Source organism: Rissa tridactyla, chromosome 2 (genome assembly GCF_028500815.1).
Source record: "Rissa tridactyla isolate bRisTri1 chromosome 2, bRisTri1.patW.cur.20221130, whole genome shotgun sequence".
Classification (NCBI taxonomy): domain Eukaryota; kingdom Metazoa; phylum Chordata; class Aves; order Charadriiformes; family Laridae; genus Rissa; species Rissa tridactyla.
The window spans coordinates 123923904-123947015 of record NC_071467.1 but is presented as its reverse complement, the minus strand read 5'-3'; the positions used below and the strand labels follow the sequence as shown (position 1 = coordinate 123947015).

The 23112-nt window shown below is 42.4% G+C and overlaps 1 protein-coding gene across 10 annotated transcripts in view; it reads left to right on the top strand.

Annotated features, from left to right (window-relative positions):
• The window catches only part of RBMS3 (RNA binding motif single stranded interacting protein 3), a 719476-nt gene that overhangs the window by 258112 nt on the left and 438252 nt on the right, over positions 1-23112 (top strand). For 2 of the 10 annotated variants that reach the window (XM_054189960.1, XM_054189959.1), the window contains exon 1: positions 5888-6456. The exons of 7 other annotated variants lie outside the window; for them this stretch is intronic. In XM_054189960.1, coding sequence (XP_054045935.1) covers positions 6382-6456 — 75 coding nt within the window. In that variant the 5' untranslated portion in view covers positions 5888-6381. Of the gene's footprint in view, positions 1-5887; positions 6457-23112 lie in introns of those variants that run through there. One more of the 10 variants, XM_054189961.1, reaches the window with a different exon arrangement.

Genomic DNA, 23112 nt, shown 5'->3' with positions numbered 1-23112 from the left:
ATGCCCTAAAAAGCTAGGATTTTCTGTGCTTGCTGGAACTCTCTCAGTGACAATTAATTGCCTGTGTTCTTATGTGTTTATGAGCCTCAGTAAACAGGCGGCATATTTACGTCTCCCCCATTACCTTCAGGAATAAACTTCCTTAAGAAAAAAATCTCATGTTCCCTGATTACAATCTGATTTTAAGTAAACAGAGGCTGGGGAAAGTGACTAGTAAGCAGGACTTTGGAGGGAGGAAGGTGGGAAGTGGAGAATTTTCTCCTTCTGAAATCGTACCGCATCTAATGCTGGTAGTATTAAGTTCATATTCCGCAGGAGTGAAATGGCCTTGGTTAGTCCTCTTACCGTCTGGGGCTTTGTTTGCCTTTTTTATCCTAGGAGTTTAGACTCAAGAACAGATGCAATATTTACTAACTTGTGATATGGAGCTGCTATAGAAAATATCACCTTTGAAAAGCACGTCTCCTAACCTGTGCAACATCCTGGTGTTTTCTGAAAGCCCTAAATTATCGATGTGGGATCCTATTTAAGGGTACAGCAGTGATACGCTACAGCCCACATTCCTCTCCTGTTTCTTCACGTTGCTTTTCTCCGCCATTGCACCGCTTTCTTTCCTCATGAACCTCCAACAGAACTGAAAGGAAGTCCCAGTCGTTCTCCCCATCAGTTGTGTTTGCTTTGGCCTCTACCATGCAGTGAGGGTTTGTGAGGAGAGAGGAACCCACTGTTCTTTGCAACAACTAGAGCATCGCTACTGACCAGTCATGTTACTTAATCCTCTTCCACAGCACAGAATGAATTAACAGTTGCAAAGCGTTCCGAGATGCGTAGAAAACAGATTGCAGACAAAAGAATAAGATAGTATCATTTACTTTGGTTGTATCCATTAACATCTGCAGAAAACGGACTGTAATGCATAACTTTGGGCTGTCTGCACAACTGGCTGCTAGTTTCATTTGCTTCTGCAGGTAAGAGATATCAGATGGAAAATACAAACAATTTGGTAGCAGTGAAGTGAATGTTCACTGTTGTTCACTTTTTTTTTTACTCTGCTGCTCTGAAGATTTCCTTTAGGATTGGGCCTTTATGTAAAAGTAGACCAACGGAAATACCTGAGCCATGGTATTAAGACGGAAGATGGTAAAGTGAAAAAATACGATATCTAATGACAAATAGGCGGCAAGCCATTGCTGTTGTCCAAAACCTCATACACTGACTCTTTCAGATTTACTCTAGGCCATCTGCAGTTCTGCCTAATTCTAGACTTCATGGTGCTGCGATGGTTAGTGCCGAAGAGTGGAGAGCAAACCTGGCTGATTTTTCATGCAGGCAGGAGGTGTGCATGCGTGGGGAAAGCCACCCTCAGCGGTGTTTGGTGTCTTGTGAGAGGAGGACATCTGAAAATGGTGGCGTCCCCCACTTCAGAGAGATTTTGTCAATCCCAGACACTTAATGCTGTCGTTGTTAAGCTAAGTGTTTTGTTCCTCTGTCTCTTTTTTTTTTTTTTTCCCACCTCCTCCACGGTTATCACATGCTTTGCTGGTGGTTGCACCAGGATATATCGCTTGTTAGAAATTCAGCTAGCTATCCTTAGGCAAATCAGCTTGATAAATGAACTACTAAATAGCAAGATTCTGTGTTCATCAATATAGTTTTAAGGTACCTGGACTGAAGAAGCTGACAGATCTAGAAATAAAATCAGTATTCTTCTTGTAACCCATTGTAAACAAGCTGTCAAGCATCACTATGGTCTCCTTTGAAATAGCGTTAATGAGTAAATAGAGAGAATAAAAGCAGAGAGACAGCGTCAAAAATGTAAGCCCAAGATAATTGTTCTTTTTTTTTTTTTCTTTAACCTATTATATTGCTTTAGGTGGTGGTAGCTGTATTTCTGCTGCTCAACAAGCAAATTTTCCCTAGTCCTGACTTAGACAATTTTGACATAATTTTGTCAAAAGTGAATATTTCTAGAATACATATTGCTGTGTTTCAAGAGCAAAGAGCTAGAAAATGTTTGAATTACTCCCTGATTCCAATACCTGTGACTTTAGAAGGTTTTCATAGGATAGATAAAAGGCTCATTTAAAGGAAAAACAAAAATGTGTAAGTAAAATTGTATTTTAGCAAATAAGAACCCCTGAATTATGTTCTTCTACTAGGTATCCGCTTTTTTCTTTTAACTCACTTTTTGTGAATGAAGAAATCTGCATTTTATGAAAGGTAAAAATACATCCAAACATACGTAATTTCTGTACTTCAGGCTGCCAGGAGAAGCATTCTCTTTTTTTTTTCTTTTTTCTTCCTGTCAGTTAACTCTGGGTTTCTTATCCACTGCTTCGGTTGTTGCTGAGTTAATATCCTTTGGCACCTGCCTCCAAACGTGTTTGGCTGTCTGTTTTACAGTTGATCTGTTCCCATTTATTTTATTTCATTTCTAAATTTCCCATTGAAGAGATCCTTATTGCTCGCCTGCTGTGTGAATCTCCCCCCCTCGCCCAAGTTGGTGACACCGGTGCTGGCAGTGCCTTTTGCGGGTGCGCTGGGACTCGGGTCTCTCACTGGATTCCCGCGAGTGGCCCTGGCTTGGGCTTGATAATGAGCCTCCAATAGGAGGAAAAAAAAAGTTGTGAAGTTTGCTTGCTGTTGCTCACTGGGATCGAACAGCTTGTCTTTTCTTTTGAGGAACATTTATACTTAACACTCGGTAGGCAAACTGCTATTTCAGTTTGCAAGTGGATTCGGTTATTCAAATGCACAGGCCAGAAAATGAAGGGGATTCTATTTAAACAGTGTGCTCCCGAGTCACAGATGATCTTTTTGATGTCTGTATTTTGCAAATGGAAATTTTCCATTTTCCAGCGCTAGCATTTGTTCAGAGGCTGTGTGCTATCTAAATCTGCTTTTGTGGCGGTTCGTTTGCATTTTTGCTGTGCTATATTGCCTCCTGTCTTCTCCCCTTGGTCCCCCACTCCTTTATATTGAATTCCTATTTTTGCTGCCTCTGCTCTATCTTGCATCTCTGAAGGCTCGGCCATGCAAGGTGGTGAGCAGTCTCTGCTGTTTGTTACGACTGCTGGGCACCTCGTCAGGATTACAGGTGAAAAAGGAAATCCAAACCATCTGCATATTAAAGACGTTTGCTGGGAGAGAGCAAGAGGAAGGTGGAGCTGTTACCTGCTCAGGTAACAGGTCCGGCTTCTCCTGCAGCTCCCGACCTTTTCCTAGTTGTGAGAACAGCTGGTGCTACTGGTCAGTGTCTGTGATGGGTGTGTGTGTGGAAATCCTGTGTTGAAATTTTATAGCATGCTGTGAAATACTCATAGTTGTCAGGTGAAATAGCCAAAATGGTCCGTTCTGGTCTTAGAATAATGGCCACAGCAAATTTTGCATGTTCAGATAGATGTCTTGGTAAGAATGCGCGGTTTTCTGCTTCCTAAGTATTTCTGTTTTATTTCACCCTGTACACATAGGTTCTTTCTTTCTCCAAATCTGGTTACATCCACTTCTACAAGCAAACTGCTTAGCAAGAAAAACTGCGTTAATATCCTGAGGGAAAAGTGAGAAGGTGGGGAGAGAAGCACAACAACTTAATTCTGGCAGTTGAAAGAACAATCTGAAAGTTGTCAGGCTCAAAAGTATCACCTACCGTCAAGTAATCACTATTCACTTCTGCAGATACCAACCCTCAAACAGTATATTTCACCCTGGGGGAAAACAGGGGGAGAGAAAAAAAGAGCGTAAGTAGGAGTATCGCTGGAGTATCACACACTACCATGAGAGGCAGCGTATTTAGAGCTAAGCAGCAATATAAACCCAGCGTAAGGCTGGGAGCCGGGAATTGCAGGCTTTTCCTCCCATTCCTATCTTTCTTCTTCATTCACCTCTGCTCTGAGCTCCTGAGGAACCACGTGGTCCTGGCCAGCTTGGACTTCAGTAGGAATTGAAAATACTCTGTAGTTTACCCAACCTGGCCTTTCTTCTGAAGGTGTTTTGGCAGGTTTGTGAGCTGGGGCGGTGGTAGTGCTCCACAGTGCTCCTCTGGATGGGCAGGAGCGCCCGGTTAATGCCTGTCCAGTGCTCTGGGAACAGAGCACTGGTTTTGCAAAAGTTTTGCTCCTGAAACACGGGGCAAATAATTGTGTAAGAGTGGGACCTCGTTCCTACTATGTGGCACAGGACTGGTACCTAAATGCCAATAATTAATGATTATTCATGCCTGGTGATGAAAGCAGAGTGTATCTGTTGAGTGTACGCAGATCTATAGGCGGTATTTTGAGCATGTGTATGGCTTCCCGCAATGCCCGTTTCCTTCAGCTGCTCTCTTTGCTCCTGAACTAACTGGCTATGGGGTACTTATAGGGATCTAGAACAACCCCCTCTGCTTACGAGAAGAGCAAACTGCCAGAGTAAAGCGTGATATTTCCATGTTCCTGTCATGTGCAAGCACGTGCCCGCAAACCAAAACACAGCTGGCAAGTCTAATTTTAGCTCTGCCAGCCTTGAGAAGTGTCCCTTTAAAGAAATTCTTTTTATAATTCTTGGTTTTTTTTTTTTCTGAAGCAATTTGGTTGATAATACAGCAGCTGACAATCCTGCTGCAATACTACCGATGATTTAAATAAAACTAGAAAGAAACTGCTGCCCCACTTTTTTTTTTTTTAACCCCCTTAATTTATAAATAGGCAAAGCCACTGTAGAAAGGCCCAGGAATTTGATGACGTGTTAAAGGAATAAGTGATTAAAAAAAAAAAAAATAGAAGAAACGCTGGGATTTGTGTAGAAGAGGAAACATTTTGTTATTCGCGCACTTTCTCCCTGGTGATTTACAGTCCTGTAGCAAGACATACCCTTCCTTCTCGTTTTTCGGAGGATAAATATTTGGGACGGCTGCGCTGACACGGGTCCGGCTCAGACGGGGATCTGCAGCAGGTGCGGGGCGCCTGGCCGGCTGCGGGGGCCACTGCTGGCCCTCACCTGGGCCCGAGGGCCGCGGGGTGCGCTGCGGCCAGGGAAGGCGTGGGGGGGGGGGGGGGGGGCGGGTTTTTTTTTGGGGGATAACGGAGCCACGGGTAAGTTTTGTGGCACTGTGGCATTTTCCATGCGTCTGGCTGAAGGCACCCGTAAGTGAGGCCGGGCGAGTTTCCTCTTCACCCTCTTCCTCCATTTTGTTCCAACTTTAAATAAACCAAGTCTTATATAAGCGGTCTAACAAAGTATGTATTTAATATGCCTGGCCCCGGGTCGCCTCTCCGCCGAGTGCCGGATGACGGTACGGAGTAGTTTTCTGAGGAGGCCTTGAGGAAGGGGGGCGGGAGGGAGGACGACGACTTCCCTACTCGGCGACCGGGCTCCGTGTCCTTCCCCTCCCTGTTTCTTAAGGGGGGGGAAAAAAGAAAATAGAAAAATAAAAAATTAAATAAAACATGCGTTGTAGGGCTTCTCTCCCCAAACACACCCCGCCCCCGGCGTTAGGATTTCCCGAGTCCCACGGCCGCTTTTCGGCGGGGCCGCGGACAGCGGGGCGGAGCGGGGCGGGGGCCGCAGCCGGAGCCGGGGCCGCGGCGGCGGGCGGGGGCGCGGAGGCGGCGGCGGGGCCTGCGCCGGCCTCCCGGGGGAGCGGCGCGCCGAGGTCCCTCCCACCGGCGGCGCGGCGCGGAGGGGGTTTGAATGAAAGACAGGACGAGCCCTGAGCACCATGTCACTCCGTGAGGGAGGCAGCGGCAACTAGGCTGGGGAAGGCTCTTCCCTCCCCCCCTCCCCCTTTTTTTTTCTTTTCTTTTTTTTCCCCCCTTTATTTTTCCTTTTTTTTTTCTTCCTTTTTTTTTTTTTTTTTTTTTTTCCCTCGGTTGTTGGAAGGGGGGCGGGTGGGGAGCCAGAGGGGAGGGCTCGAGAGCGGGGCGAGCCGAGGAGAGGACGAAGAGAGCGAGCGAGCGGCTCTGCGGAGGTTTGGAGTTGCACTGTCTTCCCGGCTCCTCTGGCAGGACGTTTCCCTCTCTCCCTCCTCTCTCTCTCTCTCCCTCCTCCTTTTCTCTCTCTCTCCCGAGCCGGGCAGCGGGCACGGCCGGAGGCACGCTGCTGCCAGCGGGGGAGGCGGGCTGCTCCGCCGCGGGCAGCCGGGCAGGGGGCTTCCACCCACCCACCCAGCCCCACGCACACACACACACACCCGCACAACGCCCCCCCACATATATATGTGCGTGCGGGCGCTTTTTTGGCTGCGCTGGAAGTAGCGCACGGTAGACGGCGAGGAAGTCTCGGCAGCCGTCTCCTCCTCCTCCGTCGCCCGCGCTGTCAGGAATAGCGGCGTGAGAGGAAGAAAGGCCCTGGGGCACTACACCCTGCCAACGAGTTCCCTGCACCAGCCAGAAGGACTCCAGCTACATGGGCAAACGCCTGGACCAGCAGCCAATGTACCCCCAGTACACCTACTACTACCCCCACTATCTCCAAACCAAGGTAGGGGCCGGGCGCTCGGCGGGCGATGGAGAGCGGAGCCGCGCAAATCGCCGACTCGCTTCTGCTTGGTTTTTTTTTTTTTTTTTTTTTTTTTTTTTTGGTGTGTGTGTGTGTTTCCCCCTCACCCCCCCCCTTCCTCGGGTTCGGTGTCACGCAGAGCCGAGCTGGTAGGCAGAAAGCAGGCGTGAGAGAGGCAGGAAGGTTACTGCCTGCCCTCCCCTTCGTTTCTTTATTTATTTTATTTCTTTTTAATTTTTTTTTTTCCCCAAGGGCTGCTGGCGTCGGCTAATTCCTTTTATTGTTTAGGGAGACCGGCGCGGTTAACGCTATCGTTACACCGGGCAGGTAGTGTGTTTATGATGGCATAGGATAAAGATTGCTCTGGACAGCATCAGGCACGAAACAGTGTTTTGGTGGCTTTTCCAGTGATCTCTACAGTTGATCGGGAGCTTAAAAGCATTTTGCTGTTAGAAAAGCTGTCTGTGGCAACTCAAACTTTTAATCAGCTGAGGAGGAGATGCTGTGGAGCTCGGAGGAGAGCTCGGAGCTAACCGACCGAATCTGGCGGAGTTTGTTTCAGTGCATTGCACCGCTTTTAATATTTCATTAAATATTGAGGATGATACGGCTGTACTCTCTTGCGTTTAAAAGGTGTAGAAACAGCGGGTAGCCGCTTTCGGAGAGCGGATCCAAGCGTGGACTCTTCCTTTTTTCTCTCTTCTTTTCTTAATAATTTTTAAAATGCCAGCAGACTGGAGAGCAGGCCTGCACCTCCTAAAGAGGCTGAGTGAAGTCGATGCTACCTGGCCATGAGTTAGTTAATTAAAGCTTTATGTTTCTAATGCCATTGTATAATAGTCTGCTCTCTGAAAAGATTTCCTGTGTGACCAAGGGACAGTAACAAAAGAAATCCCTAAAACGAAAGTTTGTCAACCCTGTTAGGACACTGTATTTAAAGAAAAAAAAAAAGGGAAAAAAATTTTAAAACTATTCTGAAGTGTGACCTCACAGCCACTGATTAACAGTTTCAGTTAATGAACTAACATCCTTTATGGAGGAAAAAAAAAAAATAGGCAGGGCGCACACACGTGCGTGTGGCACTGCATACACATACACGCGTTGCGCTTCTGTGGCAAATTTAACACATGGGACATTTGACGTGTGCGTCTGTGTGTGGTGAAGTGCCACGGGGGAGGCTGACTTCTCCAGACTTTTGGTTTGAAGCACGTTGATGTGGCTCTGGTTCTGGAAGGATAAGTTATATTTCCTTGTTAATAAAATTACTTTCCCGTTAACGTTTATAGCCTGACTACTGCATTATATAAATTAACTAATTGTCAAAACGGTGATTCAGGCTGGTTGGGGATGCGATGACACCAGAACCACTCAGTAGGATTACAGCCTTGTAATTCATGGCAGGGCTACCCCTCACTTCTTTGCTGTGCTCTGTCTTTCACTGTATTGTGCAGATATTTTTTTTTTTTATAAAATTTAACCTTTTTAATTTTGTATTTTGGACTGATTTTTATGTGTTTTTTTTTTCTTTCTTTCTTTTTCTCCCCCTTCCTTTCAAGGTCGATCCAAATTGCATTTTACCTTTGTGACCATTTAGTGTGTATTGTTGCTGTTGCAGCAGCAGCCCATCACAGGCTCGACTGCAATATTGCCTATAGCTTTAACTGTTTGGGGGATTGGGGGACGCAGGCTGATGCTATTCCTCAAAACCTGGCAAGGCAAGGACATGAAACAATTGATGGTGTTTTTTTGAAAGAACAATAGCCTCGAGTATTGGAGGAGAAATATTGGACATTCCATGCCTTTTACTCACGTAGCTTACATTTTGCTTTTTTTTTTTTTCCTTTTTTGCTCGTTTTTTTTTAACTTTGTAAAATAAGCTTTTAGAGGAAATTAACCTTGTATTTGAGCTTAAAATAGTAACAATAGCTTTTCCGTACCGTGCCTTTTTTTAACCTGATGCTTTAAAAAATAAATTAAACGCACTTTTATAGCCGGTATATAAAATTATCAACCCCGTGAAAAGTTGTGTGCGTCTGTCTTTGCACACATGCACTATTACTGTAAGGACAGGTAACATTTCAAATTGGTGATACGTTTTATATGGCATTAATTTTTCTTTTTTCTCCCTTGCTCCACAGCTAAGTGCATACATAAAACCTAAATAATAAACACATATACACACGCATATGTATACACACGTGTACAAGTATTTCTCTTCTATAGACCTTAAGAGTTTAGAGCAGTGCAGACAGCCAGCATCTGGATTTTGTTACCTTAAAGCTAGCCGTCAGCTTCTGGGACATTTTAAAGCAGTTAGATCCATTGTATGTCTAAAGCTAATAGTCGGGTAATCAAATAACGTTGTGGTGGAGAGCTGTATCTTTTATCATGCCTATTGGAGCAACACATATTAATAAACCCCTGTACAATTCCAGCTGTCCTGTGAACTCCAGCTTTTTATTTTCTAAAACCTGCTCTTTGTACCGAGCATGGTAGGATTCAGCTCTACAAAAAGAATGTGTTTTTATGCTCATAGTCATGCACACTGGGGCGGGGGGGGGGGGGGGGGGGGGGAGCATTCATTTGTAATTAAGAAAGAAATTCTGGGCTTTCTTATGGCATTTGCGTACAGCTTGTGAAACGTGGAGCGGCGGCACGTTCAACGGGCAAAGTTTGGGAATTCGTGCTCCCCAGCGCATTTGGGTGAAGCGCTGCTTTTGCTTCGCTGGTTTGGTGAAGTTGTCTCGGTGGTTCTTTGAGAAGTACCGCGTTACTGTACATCACGTCCCTCTCACGGGGGAGCACGGAGCTGCGCAGGATCTCAGCCTACACTCTGTGTTTGGTGTCTTCGAACATAGCTAGCATGTTGTTGTGCAGAAATGGTGTAAATGAATAGCTATATGGGTAATGGGATTATAAATAGAAAAAATGGGTTCCATATGTTTGTCTGATTGCTTTAAGTTTTTAGTGTTTCGTGGCCTTTTGTGGAACATGAAGCACACACTCTTATTATTCAGTTTACTTGTGCTCCTTCATTATCAGATGCCACCACTGAAGCTAAAACTTTAATTGCAGGTTTAGACAAACCCATTTAGACAAACCAAAAATGAAAAGGGAGGCAGGGGAAGGAGGTCAATTTTAAGAGACAATTGCAAGGAATTTAATATGTCTCTTAAGGACAAGCACTGAGTTTGAGGAAAGACATAACCGTGTTTTTCTCATTTTGCCATGACGCTGTCTGATAACTGCAGTTTGAAAATACATTGTTGGAACTTCTTTAGGCAGATCCTGAGAGCAGAGTCCAGTTGTCCCAGGAGTTTATTTCAGAATAAACATTTTTAGTTACTCTTGTTAGGTGAAGGATACTCTTGTGTTCTTGCTGCAAAGAACATTGCACGGAGGTGGTTCAGCTCATATATATCTGATGAGAATCTAGAGTAGGTTTTTTATTTTATTTTGAGACGTTAAGTGAATTTCCTTAGTTGCATCCTTGCTGATGGCGTAACTACTCAAACAACCGGTTTACAGGAGTATGTTGTAAATTGTCACATACGAAATGATAATGATGCCAAATCTTGCATTGTGGTTTGAATTTATTTCTTTAGTTTCTTGCTTGCCAGGGCAAATTCTTTTCTCGTTGCTGTTTTGCGCAGTGGAAAACAAAACTACACATCATGAAATACCACGTAATGATATGAAAAGGGGAAAAAATATTAACCGAACTATTTGAAGATATTTGAAAGAGTCTTTTTAATTTAGTAGCCGCTGTGTTTTGTCTTTGTTCCCTGTGGCTTATGATTAGACCTAGAGCTGTGGTAAGCTCTCTCTGCAAACATTCTACTGAAGAAAACCTGAATCGCCTGGGTGAAAGGAGAAGGTGCCACAGTTACCTGCCGACAGGAATTGTTTGGTTTGTGACCGCTGTACCTGCATTGGGGGTAAAAATATGCCAGTTTAGCAGCCATTTCCGTGCGGTTTGCTTTCATGCATTCTCCAGATATTTCCTACCTATTAGTCATGGTTCGGATTTGGTAGTTTAACTCTCATAGTGTTGACTCCGCTACCCAGCCAGAAGGCTGAAATACCCCAAATGGAGAGGCAGCGTTTACTGTAGCCGCAATACTTCTTCATCTCTGTGTGTCTGATGCACATGTGAACACATGCAAAAGGAAGAAGTGTGATTTCCCAACACCTACGTGAATAAAATCCTGTCTCTACGGACGTGAAAAGCGTGCAGGCTGGCCTGCAGGCAAGAGTGGCTTAATGAGCAGGTTTGTGAAGTGGCAGATAACGTGCCCCAGCTGAGGCAAAAACAATTGTGAAATTCAAACAGGTGTACTCAGAAAAGTTTAAGCTTGATAAAGTCATTTTATGGGTACATGTTTGGGTGTGTGTATGTGTTTTGTTTCCTTTTTGCCATTTTTAGGGCATGCTTTGGCACAATGAAGTCGTGGACCTCTTTCAGTTGCGTGCCACAAGCACGCCTCGTTCCGTCGGCCCCTTTTAGAAAGCGTATTTTTGGAATTGGTGCAAAGCTCTTGCCTCTCTTCACCTTGTACCTACCAATCCCATGCTCTTTTGCCACTCACGTTTCTGTTTAGCGAGTTTACCGCATTCCCCACTTTTGGCCATCTGGCCATACAGAAGGCCTTGAAGAAAGCGTTCCAGATACGGAGATGCCTGACAGGGCTTCTCTGGCTGGTAGTGTTCAGATTGTGTTTGGTGCCTGGTGTGAAGCAGGGGTCAGGTGTAAGGAGTAATTCATCAACCACACACTGATTTCGGGCTGCATTTCCAACCATCTGCAGCTTGGATGGCTGCCAGAGCTCAAAAGTCTAGCTGGAGCCCATGTGATTGTGCCAAAGTAAAGGCAAACACTTGCAAATAGAGAAATGCATTTCTAGGAATGAAGTTCGTTCACACTTAGCCCCTGTTTGATTCGGTACGTCGCAGTGTGTTTTAAATGCCTGCAAGAGCTGCCCGAAAGAAATATGAATTCGTTTAAATGCCATTTAAAAATATTTAAATCTGGCTGTAATTTTGTCAGTAATATTAATATCTTACTCTAGTATTTTGCCAGTTGCTTTAAACAATAAGGCAGATAAAAGTTATTTTCCTCTGAAAAATGCAGAAATATGTGAACTCGTTTGTTTTCCATTTCTGTGTGCCATTTATCCTTACATGCCCACATAAAAATAATTTTGCTGCTGTAAGGGACACCATGATATATATTAAAACAATGTTGAATCTCTTAGTTGATCTTCCTTTCATGTGCTGTCTCAATGCAAGTCTGTTTAAATTAAACAAAAAAACCAAAACAAAACACAACTGTGGGAAAGGAAAGTTCAAATTTTTACTCTTGAATGTTTGTGTATTACTGTATGCTATGGAGTTTTATTTTACAAGCCTATATTTTATCTCCATAACAAAAGATGGACGTTACAAGTGTTTGCCAAGTTAGGCTATGTCGATCTTGTTGTGGCAAATGCTGTGTATTATTAGTTATAATTTAGAATGCCTTATGCAAGGTGCACCTTCAAAAGTAAAGTACAGTGCTCCAGAACTGGACTGGTTTGGGTTTTTTTGGGGGGAGGCCTTTCAAATTAAGCCTGCTGGTATATTCAGATTTTAATTCAAGTATCTTGGTAAAAATCATCAGACTGTCAGTTCTTAAATTTCCACGAATTAAAAACCAGATAAAAAAAAAGATGTTTTCCAAGGAGGATGCCTGAGTTCATTTCAGGTCTTGCTGTAAGTAGCCTGGATAGTGTTCCCTTTGCATATAATTGCAAGCAGTGTTTTTTAATTTTTTTTTTTTTTTTTTTTTTTTGGTGTGGGGGAAGTGGGTTTGTCACTATCTATACTCCAGGCAGGGACTTTGAGTTCACTTTCAAACAAGCCCATTCCGGAGTATCCAGGAAGAGAAGCAGATTTTTTTTAAAAAATGAGTGAGCTGTTTTTAGGGTTTTTTTCTGTTTTGTTTTTCTTGAAGAAAAGTCTTTTAATGTTAGAAATTTTATGTAGAGGAAAATGGTTGATGTGTCTCCAGAACTTGCTTCCAGTGCTGCATTAAAATTGTGTTTTGTAACAGTCTCATCAGCTACAGCTGTATGTGATTAAATAGTGTAATATCAAAAGCATGTGTGAATAAGAGCTTTTATGATATAGTTGTTCCATACCAAAGACTGCAGATGGGCAGAGAAGGGAGACGGAGAACAGTGATTTACTCAGATATTGTCACAGCCTATATTGTGAGTGTTTGTTTAGTGATGTTTCGCAATTGCTTTCCCACTCGTATGGGCAAGATTGAGCGATGCAGGGAAGTTTAGAAGTAAACACTTTTACACAGAGAGCAACTCTAAATGTGCAGGGTATCAGCCTGAGAATGGTGTCTACTGATGTAGAATGATGTACCAATATTTTAAGTAGCTAATTAACAATAATATTATTGAATAGAAGTTATAGCGAGAGAGATCTGTTCTGCTTCCCTTGAAAAATCAATGTAGGAGTTTCAGTTGTCTTCAGTAAGGCAGAATCAGGCCCACAAAGCACATACTGTTCTCCATGGCAAAACCAGGCCATCTGAACAATATACAGATGTGTAAAAAAAACAAAAAACAAAAAAAACCAACCAAACAAAAAACCCCAAAAAACATTACAAAATGATTCTACATTGTACTTGTGGGTGAGGACATACTTCATCTGATACTTAACAACATTTTAGGTTTTCTGTAGCTATAATTTCTATTTGACACTATTTATTCTAATTTATAATTTTAGAGAGTGAGCAGCAAAACCCAGATGCTCTGTATTTCTGGCTGTTTCTTTCTCTGCCAGAGTTGAGAGATGATTTATATGTAGTGGAAGTCTAATTGCCATAGGAGATGTCTCACATGGAGCCCAGTGCCTGTAATGAAGATTAGCAATTTCTGTGACAGAGTAAGCGAGGTTAATCCACAAGAAGTAAAGGATAGAGTGGAGAGCTGGTTTTGCTTTTATTTATATAATTCTAAAGATAAAAATACTGTGTAGCCTCTTTGAAATTTGAAACAAGTCAGCTTTCTGTGTAGGTCTTTTCTGAGGATACAGTGTTTCTAAATGGAGAAGCGAAGCAAAGGTTGCTTGTCCTGTCTGTAGCTGCAGATTGGAGGCTCCTGTTGAATTCCTCAGCCATACCGTCTTTTTGATTTTGTTGGTTTTCAGCAAAGTCTAATCTCTTCTCCTATAAGTTCTTATTAGCTAAATGGCTTTTCAGCTCTGGCCCTGTCAAATAAGAGAAAAAGGTTATTTTCCCAACTTTTGCATGCAAAGACTTTTTTTTTTTCTTTCTTTCTTCATGCCTTCTTTGTTTGTTTCTCTGCTTGCTTGCAGCCATGGTGGGAATAAATTCCCTCTCTGCTTATTTGTTGTAAAGTCAACTTCAGTATCAAACATGGTCATTTCCTTAAAAAGTAAATATTTACTTTTTAAGTGTTTCATTTGTGATAAATTTATGCAGATGAAATTGTTTGGACAGATTTTCTGTAAGGGTTCCTCTGTTCTTTGTATTGACTTCATTCAGATGCAAATGAATGAAATAAACCACCTGACTTATATAGATCATAGTAGAAGCCCGAAGACACATAAGATTGCATGTTTACGATGTAAAGCTCTCTGATATTTTGTTCCTCATTGGTGTCTCTGTGACACATGTTTTATGGATGGTGCCATGTGGTTGATGATGATTTATGGGCTGTCATGTAGTGGAAGTGATGTCACTCCTGTGTGATTCAAATTTATTCAAGAAGAGTTGTTGAACAGATTTGTATCCCCCCCTCCCCAAGTATAAATCGTACATCAGTTTGTTCTTATTCTGTGAGTTTGCATTAATAGACTAAATGCTGAAGCTGCCCTTAAATACTCTGCTGCAGAGCATGGCAGAGAAGAGCAGCAGAGTCTTACGGGTGGACCGGCATGATGTTGTTTTATTTAACTGATTGCTCATTTGGCTTCTCTCCCACTCCCTTCCCCACCCCCTTTCACAGCCCTTCCTCTGCCCAGCTATATTTAGAGACCGGCCAGGCTGAGCCATTCAAAGTTCAGTATCGACGCTGCGCGGGAGCCTGACCTTTCCGCATGTGGCCTCGCGCCGATGGGAGGCGTCAGGGCTGGATCAACCATCCAGTCCCCTTTGACTTGCCTGTGAGAAACTCTCTGGTTCTTTGAAACAACGTACGATACGATCTAGTTGCCTTCCTGGGTGAGAAGCTGGCAACCTTCGCCCCAGGGTTGCTGGAGGGCAAGAGGCAGCTTGAAGATGCAGTAGATAGGGCAGGGGGCTGTTTTGGACGTGCAGTGCCAGAGCTGGCAAAACCTTGAAGGTGGTGCATTGGTGACCTGTGAGATAAAGGGAGATTAGGGGACTTCAGATGGAGGTGTTTCGCCAGAGGAGGAGATAAGGGAGCCTGGTATACCGCTACATCACAAAAGGTTTTTAAAGCTAGGTATCCATAGTTACAGCAGGAGAGTTAAAAATCTAGATTTCAGGGACTCACCTGGTGTAATGTCCTCCTTCCCTTTAAAGAAGAAAGTATTTGGCAGTTCTTAAAGCTGGAGTGATGTGCCTGTGTGAATTCCCCGGTGCTCGGAGAACTGCCTGTTTAAAGTTTGCTCTATTTTTCCCTCTTGTTCTAATTTTTCTGCCTGTGGAAAAAAAATGGCATTGCAATTCTTAGCCATATAAGGGACTTGTTAGTTTCTTTATGTGGTTGGGAATTGTTTCTGTTTTTGGTCTTCAAAGGTTGTTGCTTTAAAGGGAAGGAACTACTTGCTTAGACAAAGACTGCTATCCTTATTTCTTCTCTTTCTCACATCTCTCTGACCTTTTATTGGGGGACATGCATATAAATAAATTCTGCTTGTTGGTATCATGTAAGTTGATGGATGCTTTTACGAAGAGAGAAGCATAATGGGAAATACAGTCTTCATTTCTGTTCTTTCATTTTATAGTGATGAATTTCATTTGGTGCCAGTTAGTAAGTACATGACCTTTTCCCTACATCTCTTGATTCATGACAGGGGGTGTCAGAGCTGTGTTAGTGATCTCTCGTTTCAGCTTTTAACAAACTATGAAATATTAAAAATGAATTAGGTCACTTGGAGCTTGGCTAATATGTCTGTGATGCAGGATGGTGATTTCGTATTAATGAAGCATAACACAGAGCTTAAAATACAAAATTCAGGTTTTTGTGAACACACAAACAGCAGGGACGTATCACTTGTAAACCAGAATATTTTATCCTGAAAATGTTATCTTTTTAAGACCAGCCAAACAAGATATTTTGCAAAGATGGTGTTATTGGCAGCATTCGTTTAGTGTTCATTTCAGAAAATCGTATCTGCCTTTCAGCCTAATTAGAGCTAAGTTTTTCAGTGTATTTACTTTAAGATCAAAACTGCCGACAAGACTCCTTTTAGTATCAGCTGAGATGCGTCTACACAGCTGTCGATGTTCTGCTTAGCTGATACACACAAACCGATAATCTACCATATGTAACTGAACAGTACAATATATACTCGTTTCGTGTGCAAATGACACTTCTGAAATTGCTTAGTGGAAGGGAGACTGGTGATGAAAAGAGCTGTGAAGGGTACAATGAATAAGGTAAAGAATGGGATGGATAACTCTTATACAAGTCCCTGCCTGGTTTTGCATTCACAAAAACTACCTTTAATACCGCTCTGTACCTGAAAGACATCAGAAAAAAAAAAAGTCAGAGGCACTGCAGTCCTTCAGATGTTTGACAAAGCGTGCAGTAGGACTTGGTAAGCTGAATGCTTTTACCCAGGCTGTATTAAGACGATGTTTACTGTGTCAAGGTAGAGCTGCGCTAAGTACTGTTAAACAGTCCTTCGTGGAAGCAGGCATAAAGCAGACATATTGCTGTGGCCTTTAGCAAAGCAGCTGGGAGCTTTCTGCCTGGGAGAGCATCGCACTTGCTGGATTTCGTGTTTGTGCTCTTTATATCTCTTTGGAGTTTTTGCATCCTAAAGAAACACTGGGGTTGATCCAAATATTTCCAGTAAAAGCATTCTTTTCCGTGACGCTTTTACTATGGGTGCCGGCTGGTGGTGCAAGGTGGAATAATAATAAATCTGGCTGATGTATGGTGACTCCAGGATGGCAGTAGTGGTACATGCTGATCCCACCTGTCTGTCATTGCCTCGCAGGTACAGGTGTGCAATGCACTCAATCATCTTGAATTTTGAGGTTATAGCTACAATTCCCATCTCTAGAAACAGCCACGAGAAAGCTGTAGACTACTGGCCCGCTAGGACAAACTTGTTATCTGTGTGATTTAGAAGCCTTGCCGGCCACTCAGTTTCTGCTTTATATCTCTGCCATTTTACAAAATCACTGTAATTGTATACAGTTGTCCCTGCGCAACTTGCAATTTCCTGTAGTTTGAAAAGCTTTCAGTGTAAGATTGTCTAAACTTAATAGCATAAACATTAATTTACTCTGTTAGATGGGTTATTGGGTGTTTTTAGCATGCATAAGTCTGGCAATAATTGTGCTGGACAGAACAAATAAGTTTTGTTTCCTTCACTTTCTGCCCTGCTTTTACTTAAAGGGATCCCTGGTGATGGTAATACTTAGCATGTAGCAGTCATTTCAGTTTTCAGCGGGCTGTATAAACATTAACTAATCTTCAGAGCCCATTCTGAGAGGTGCCTTAAACACCTTATTTGCTCACGTAATGGCTGCATGCGAATAATGGCCTCAGCCTCCAGAAGCCTATACCGTGTTATTGAGGGTTCGGGGATAGACTTGTGTAGCATCCACACCTTCTCTTTTTGGGCAGAACCTGGAGGTGGGGACTCTTGTTGCTGCTTTATGAGCAAATGTAGTGTGTGAGTAGCACGAGAGTGGAGGCAAAGCTGGGAAAATAAAAGGAAAACATTTGCAGAAGGTGGCACGTTAATCTCTGGTTATCCAGAAGTGCTGAATACCTACAACTTCAACAGATGGAGGTCTCAAAAACATTTGAAGCCAGATCCAATACGACTCCCAGATGAGGCATCCACAATTGCGGAGTACTTTGAAAAATCACTTACCTGAAGCGAGTGCCTAAACCAGCCTAGCTGGTTCAATGTTACACCTTCCAGCCCTTGAGCCTTTCTGTTGGGGAAGAGGAGAAATAGAGCAGGGTGAAAGGACGCTTTCTGGAGGAGTGGAATTCCCTGTGGTTTTAGTGTTGGAGAAGGTGGTTGGCTGCAGTTCTACTAAAGTGCCCAGGTAAAAAGGACATTTGTGGTGTGTGACCAGTGATATGAGGGCCCAGCTTGCAGTGTTGTAGAGATTCAGATGGTGCTTGTCCCACATTTTTTCCAGAAGACATTAAAAACTTAGTGGCCACGTGGATAAGGATGCAAAGGACTACTTCATCCTTCCAAGTAATAGAGGGAAAAACTCTTTCAAACAGCGTCCACACACATCTCCCAGCCTCACTGGCCTTTGCAAAGCCTCCTGTCAGGAGCTGATGGGAAGGGTATTCCAAAAAATTGTCACGATTTGATCAACATTGTGTAAGGACTGGTCTATGTTTGAGTCCTTCAGGATAATTTTTCCGATCTACAGCACCATCTTAATCAGCAAGGGAGTAGCAAAGAAGTTATTTAGGGGTAGGTGTTAGCTTAATAGTAGTTGATAGATACAGATTTGTCAGAGCCAACTGGCTTTGGTTTTCTCATGCCCGACATTGTGTGTCTTGCCAGGACTTATTTTAGATTTTTGTTGTCATTACTTTTTTTTTTTTTTTATTGCTCTCATCTTGGCTTGTAACATTATCATGTGTGCTTCCCTTACTGTTGTGTTGGAAGTAGTTGCGTTTTTAAAAATTACAGCTTGTTTGACTCAAAGGTACATTGTGGATGGGAGAGAAATGGGTGATATTCCTCAAGCTGGTAACTTCTTATGTCCCGAGGGTTTTGTTTTAAATATGTGAAAACTCTATAAACAAGGGTGGATTATTGGTGTTTTTAAAGCAGAACAAGGAACTGTGCCAATGGCCACAAAGATGTAGATTGTGATTTTACAATGCATGTTGAGGAATGAAGTATGACTGCCGTTCTCCGACAACAGCCAATGAAGTAGACTGCATTTATGCTTCATCTCTCCTGGCCTTTTAGCAAGGGAGTAAATTATTAGTTGTTTATTATTTCTTAACCTTCACTTGGGTGACTTCCTTTCTGTGCTAGTCAGCTATTCTGGGGTAGAGATATGTGAATTTTATTTCCTTCCTCCTCTTTCCCACATTCTCATTTGCTCTCAGGAGAGATTGTCAGGTATGTTCGTGCCTTCTTTTTAACCAGCCCAAGTGGCAAAGAGGTGATCCGATGCTTAGGTGACAAGGACAGACCTTGAAAAGGCTGAGGCACGAGGTGTGGGCACCATTAGCATGAAATGAATGGAAAGAAAGACAGAAGCCTTATTTTTATTCTATGATTTGTCCATCTTTTGTGATGTAGCAAATCTACCTCTTTACCATTTTCTCTCAGTCTTGGATATTTTCCCCCCCATTTTGTTTTTTCTCATCCTTTTAAGAGCTCTTCTGTTTCTCATATTTCTTTCACCTAATGCTTATGCATATGCCATAGTGCTTGTTCTGCCATTTGACCATCGCAATGTTTGGGGTTTTTTTTATGTAGATATTGCACTTGAATTTCCTAAACCAGTCATACTCTTCCTCTGTTTATTTTTTTTTTTGATGGTGTTTTACTGTTTGCAGACTGCCTCTGACTGTGCAGTTCTGCTGTGCTGAGCTGCATACAAAACCAGGGTAAGAGATAGTCCCTGCCTGCAAGAGTTTATGAGCAATGTAAATAAGGCAGGTTCACAAAGCTGGGTAGGAACAGAAGCGGAGAGAAGTGAAGTGCCTGGTGGGAGGTTGCGTTGCAGAGCAGTGCCAGGACCTGGATGGTAGGTGGTATCTAGTGTCTCTTGTTTACCCATATACTGTGTGCTACTCCATCACCTTGGGAAGGAGTCACTCTACCTTCCCAGTTCATGCATTGCTAATTTTTTTTTTTTTCATTTTCTTTCCTAATACTTAGGGTTGTAATTGCATACAGTCAGTCCACAACTACCTTTATGCTTGTCTGGGCTTTGATTTCTCCGTCTTTGCTGCTCGGTGGCCATTGTCCCATGCGTTGTTGTCTGGCAGATTTCGGGCATTGGCAGCAAAGCGAAGGAAGCTGCGGAGTGCTTCTCTGGAGGTGCCTCTTTCGGTATGCTGGTACTTCAAAAATAAAGTCGTAGCTGGTGTTGCTGGCTGGCTGGCTTCATGGGGAACGAAATGGAACTGGACAAAAGAGCAAAGCAGCGGAGGTCAGTGTGAGACAGCAAGTCTCTTCCCAGCAGATGAGAGCTCTAGAAACATCATGGTGTGCAATGGCTGGGGGCTTGCGGTGGGTGGAGATCAGAGCTAGTATTTTTTCATGCTTGCCTTCCCATCTTGCTAGGGCTGCTTCCCACAACTGTTCAGTGCTTTTAAAAAGTAAATACTGTGGGGGAAAGGGATGCATATGTCTTGCACTTCAGCAAGTTGGCTGCTGATAAATGTTAGGCTGAAATTTCAAAGGGACAGTGCTTTGTACAGTAGCTTGGGGCCTCAGAGTCAGAAGTGCTGGTCACCTGCAGCTCCTATTAACTTCAACTAGAACCGTATGTACTTTGCACTTTTGAAGACCAGGAGCTCCTTAGGGCTTAAATGTTACCTTTTTTTTTTTTTTTTTTAAAATAGCAGTTACAAGCTGACAGGGAAATCTTCTCTCATTTTTACTGTATTTTTCTTAGGGGGGGGAAAAAAGGGGGTTGGGAGAACTTTTTTTACAGCAGAGATAGAATGTATTTCCAAGAGCAAACACTTCTGTATCTCTTACAGGTAACACTTCATATTGTTAGCAGCATAATGTTAATGATTTAAATAACTTTATTGTTTGTTTGCCTTTGGCAATTTAGATTGGATAATGAGGATGGACATAATTTCTTCCTTGATATCTTTTTAATTTTTAAAAATCTTGCAGTGTTTGGGATGCAAGGGCTGTCAGAACATGATTGTTTGCTTAAATGAGGAGAAATGTGATGGAAACTTCTCCAGCAGTTATGTGGAGTTTATTTTTATGAAACATATATTTTGGAAAATACTCACTGCTTTGGTTCATTACCAGCTCTCATATTAAGTGGCAGGAATTTATTATAAATGTACATTAGTTCAAAAGGATCTAAACTTTCAATATGTGTGTTTTTATATGTACGAATTTTTATCTCCCTCTAGATTGCAGAGAAAAGCTTGAATGTCAAACCCAGGTTTTTCTAAAAGGCTCGAAAGTCACACAAAAAAAAGCAGAATGCAGTCTTCTAAAAAGCTTGTGATGTATCAGCCGGCCTCACCAGGGCTCCCTAGGTTTAGGTGTAGGTTGCAGCCCTGAGTATTTCCTTAGTTTATAGGCTGAGGTTTCGGGGTTAACACTCAGCTGATGATCCTTGACTTTTTTTAATTAGGCACGTATTTTGAAATTCTGGGTTTGTGTTTCACATTGCTGACGGGTGCTGCTGTATCTGTTGCTTACTCAGCATTGACAGTGGGAATATCCAAAGCAGACATCTAGAGGAAAAACCCGTGCCTGACTTGTTTAGTCATATTAATTTTCTTCCCAGTGTTGTTGGTAGAAGTGATTTACTGACAAATGGGGTGCTCATGTTGGGAGACTGATAACTTGGGAGGTGCTCTTGCTTTGAGTCCCCATCCTGCCATCCGGGTGTTCAGCTCCTGGCTCCACGTCACCTCGGGAGCAACTCTGCCGAAACCGCAGCACTGCGTACGCAATGAGGAATTATTCAGCGGGTAGAAGACGGGCAGAACTTGGCCTTTAGGAAAGCAATTTCATTTTGTGAGCGTATTACAAACAATAGAGAGTTAAGAGATGAAAAACTGCCACTACATAGAAAAAGAATACTGTTTCAATTTAAGCCATGGTTTAGTAAGTTTTCCTGGAAAGAAGCTTGTTCCTGAGGGCATTTTATCTATTTTTCTCTCTCTCTTAGGGTTTTATACTGCTGCCCATCACTGCAGTATCTGAATGCTTTCTATATAGAGATTGATAGCAGCTTTGACGTCCCCAGTGAACTCTGCAATCTTTGCCACATCTTTCTTTAGGGGGTTGAGGAAAATATGTTGTGTTGAATTTTTCAAATAAAATATTAGTTTTATTTAATTTTACATTATAATAGTGAAGTAGGTTTTTTTTTTTAATTATTGCTTTGGGAGATATTGTTAAAGGTTTTCAATTTTCTTCCTTCTCCTATTTATGATTTTACTGAGGTACAAGAAGCACCATTGTTACAGTCAGAATACATCACTGACTTTTAGAAATGTGTTTTCCTAAATGTTGCATCAAGCAGATAAGGGACAAGTTATCAAATATCTGATGTTACAGGGGTTTTCTTTTTTGTTCAATGCTATCTAGATTGTTTGAAAAATGTTCAAATAATATTTACATTTTTACAGGTGATGCATACCAGTTCTGTATCAGCTCATGAGAACTGTTAGATGCAGTCTTTTATCTTTTAAAATGATTCAAGGAAAAGTAAATGTTTAAATTAGTAGATAGGAATAAATTCTTAAAACTAGCAAGATTAGAGTGAGAGGATTTACTAACTGGTTTGGATATTCAGTTCTAAACCATTTCAGTATTAGTCTCATGTGGCTAATCTATCTATCCAGCTATGTAATCTGTCTGTTTAAACAAGGTACTTAGCTCTTCCCAAATAATTTCAGAGAAATAAAAATAACATTGTTTTCTCTATCTTTCTTTCCAGTCTGTCAGAGAAAGACCTTGATTAGTTTATACTTAGTTAATATGTGTGGGTGCCTTCCTTGGATGTGAACTTCTTCAAAAATTTCTTACCGTTCAAGTTGCAGCGATGAGGCCCATGGTTAATTCAGAAGATGAATGGTCGTGTCGTCATTTCTTTGTTGTTGTTTTTCTTTTCTAATCTTGCGCGCTTGAGAGCGCCAGATATTAGAGCAAGCTTGTAGACTTGTCCTGCTGCCAACATTTATGAGTTCTTCCTGGTTGTGTCCTAGTGAAGATAGATGTCTCTGGTAACTTTTGACTGAGAAATGGTGCTGGTGGTAGCTAGAGAGAGTTGTAGGTAAACCACTGAATATTAAGGCAGGGATTTGAACTAGACTGCATTTAGTGGGCATTTTGTGGAGAAGGAGGAATTCTGGTAGAGTCCAGGAGAAATGGGGAGAGCAGGAATGATAACGTTGCAGTGAGAGTTTGTTTTATTTTCTCAATGGTCTTGATAGTGTTTTGTTAGAAGGTATACAGTATTAGAAGAGACCTTGAGGAGTCATCCAGACTACCCTCCCTTCCTCAGGGGTGAAATCAAGTGCATTTACAGTATCTCTAGCAGACACTTCTCAGTCAATGGCTTGTATTATAATGAGACACAAGGAATTCCTACCTCGTGGTGAGAGGCATGGCTGAGAAAGCTGCTGAAGCCATCAACGTCTGGTGAAAGAGGTTCTGCTACCTCCCCAGGTACCTCATCCAGTGTGCTAATGACTTTATAGTGGGGGAAGGCAA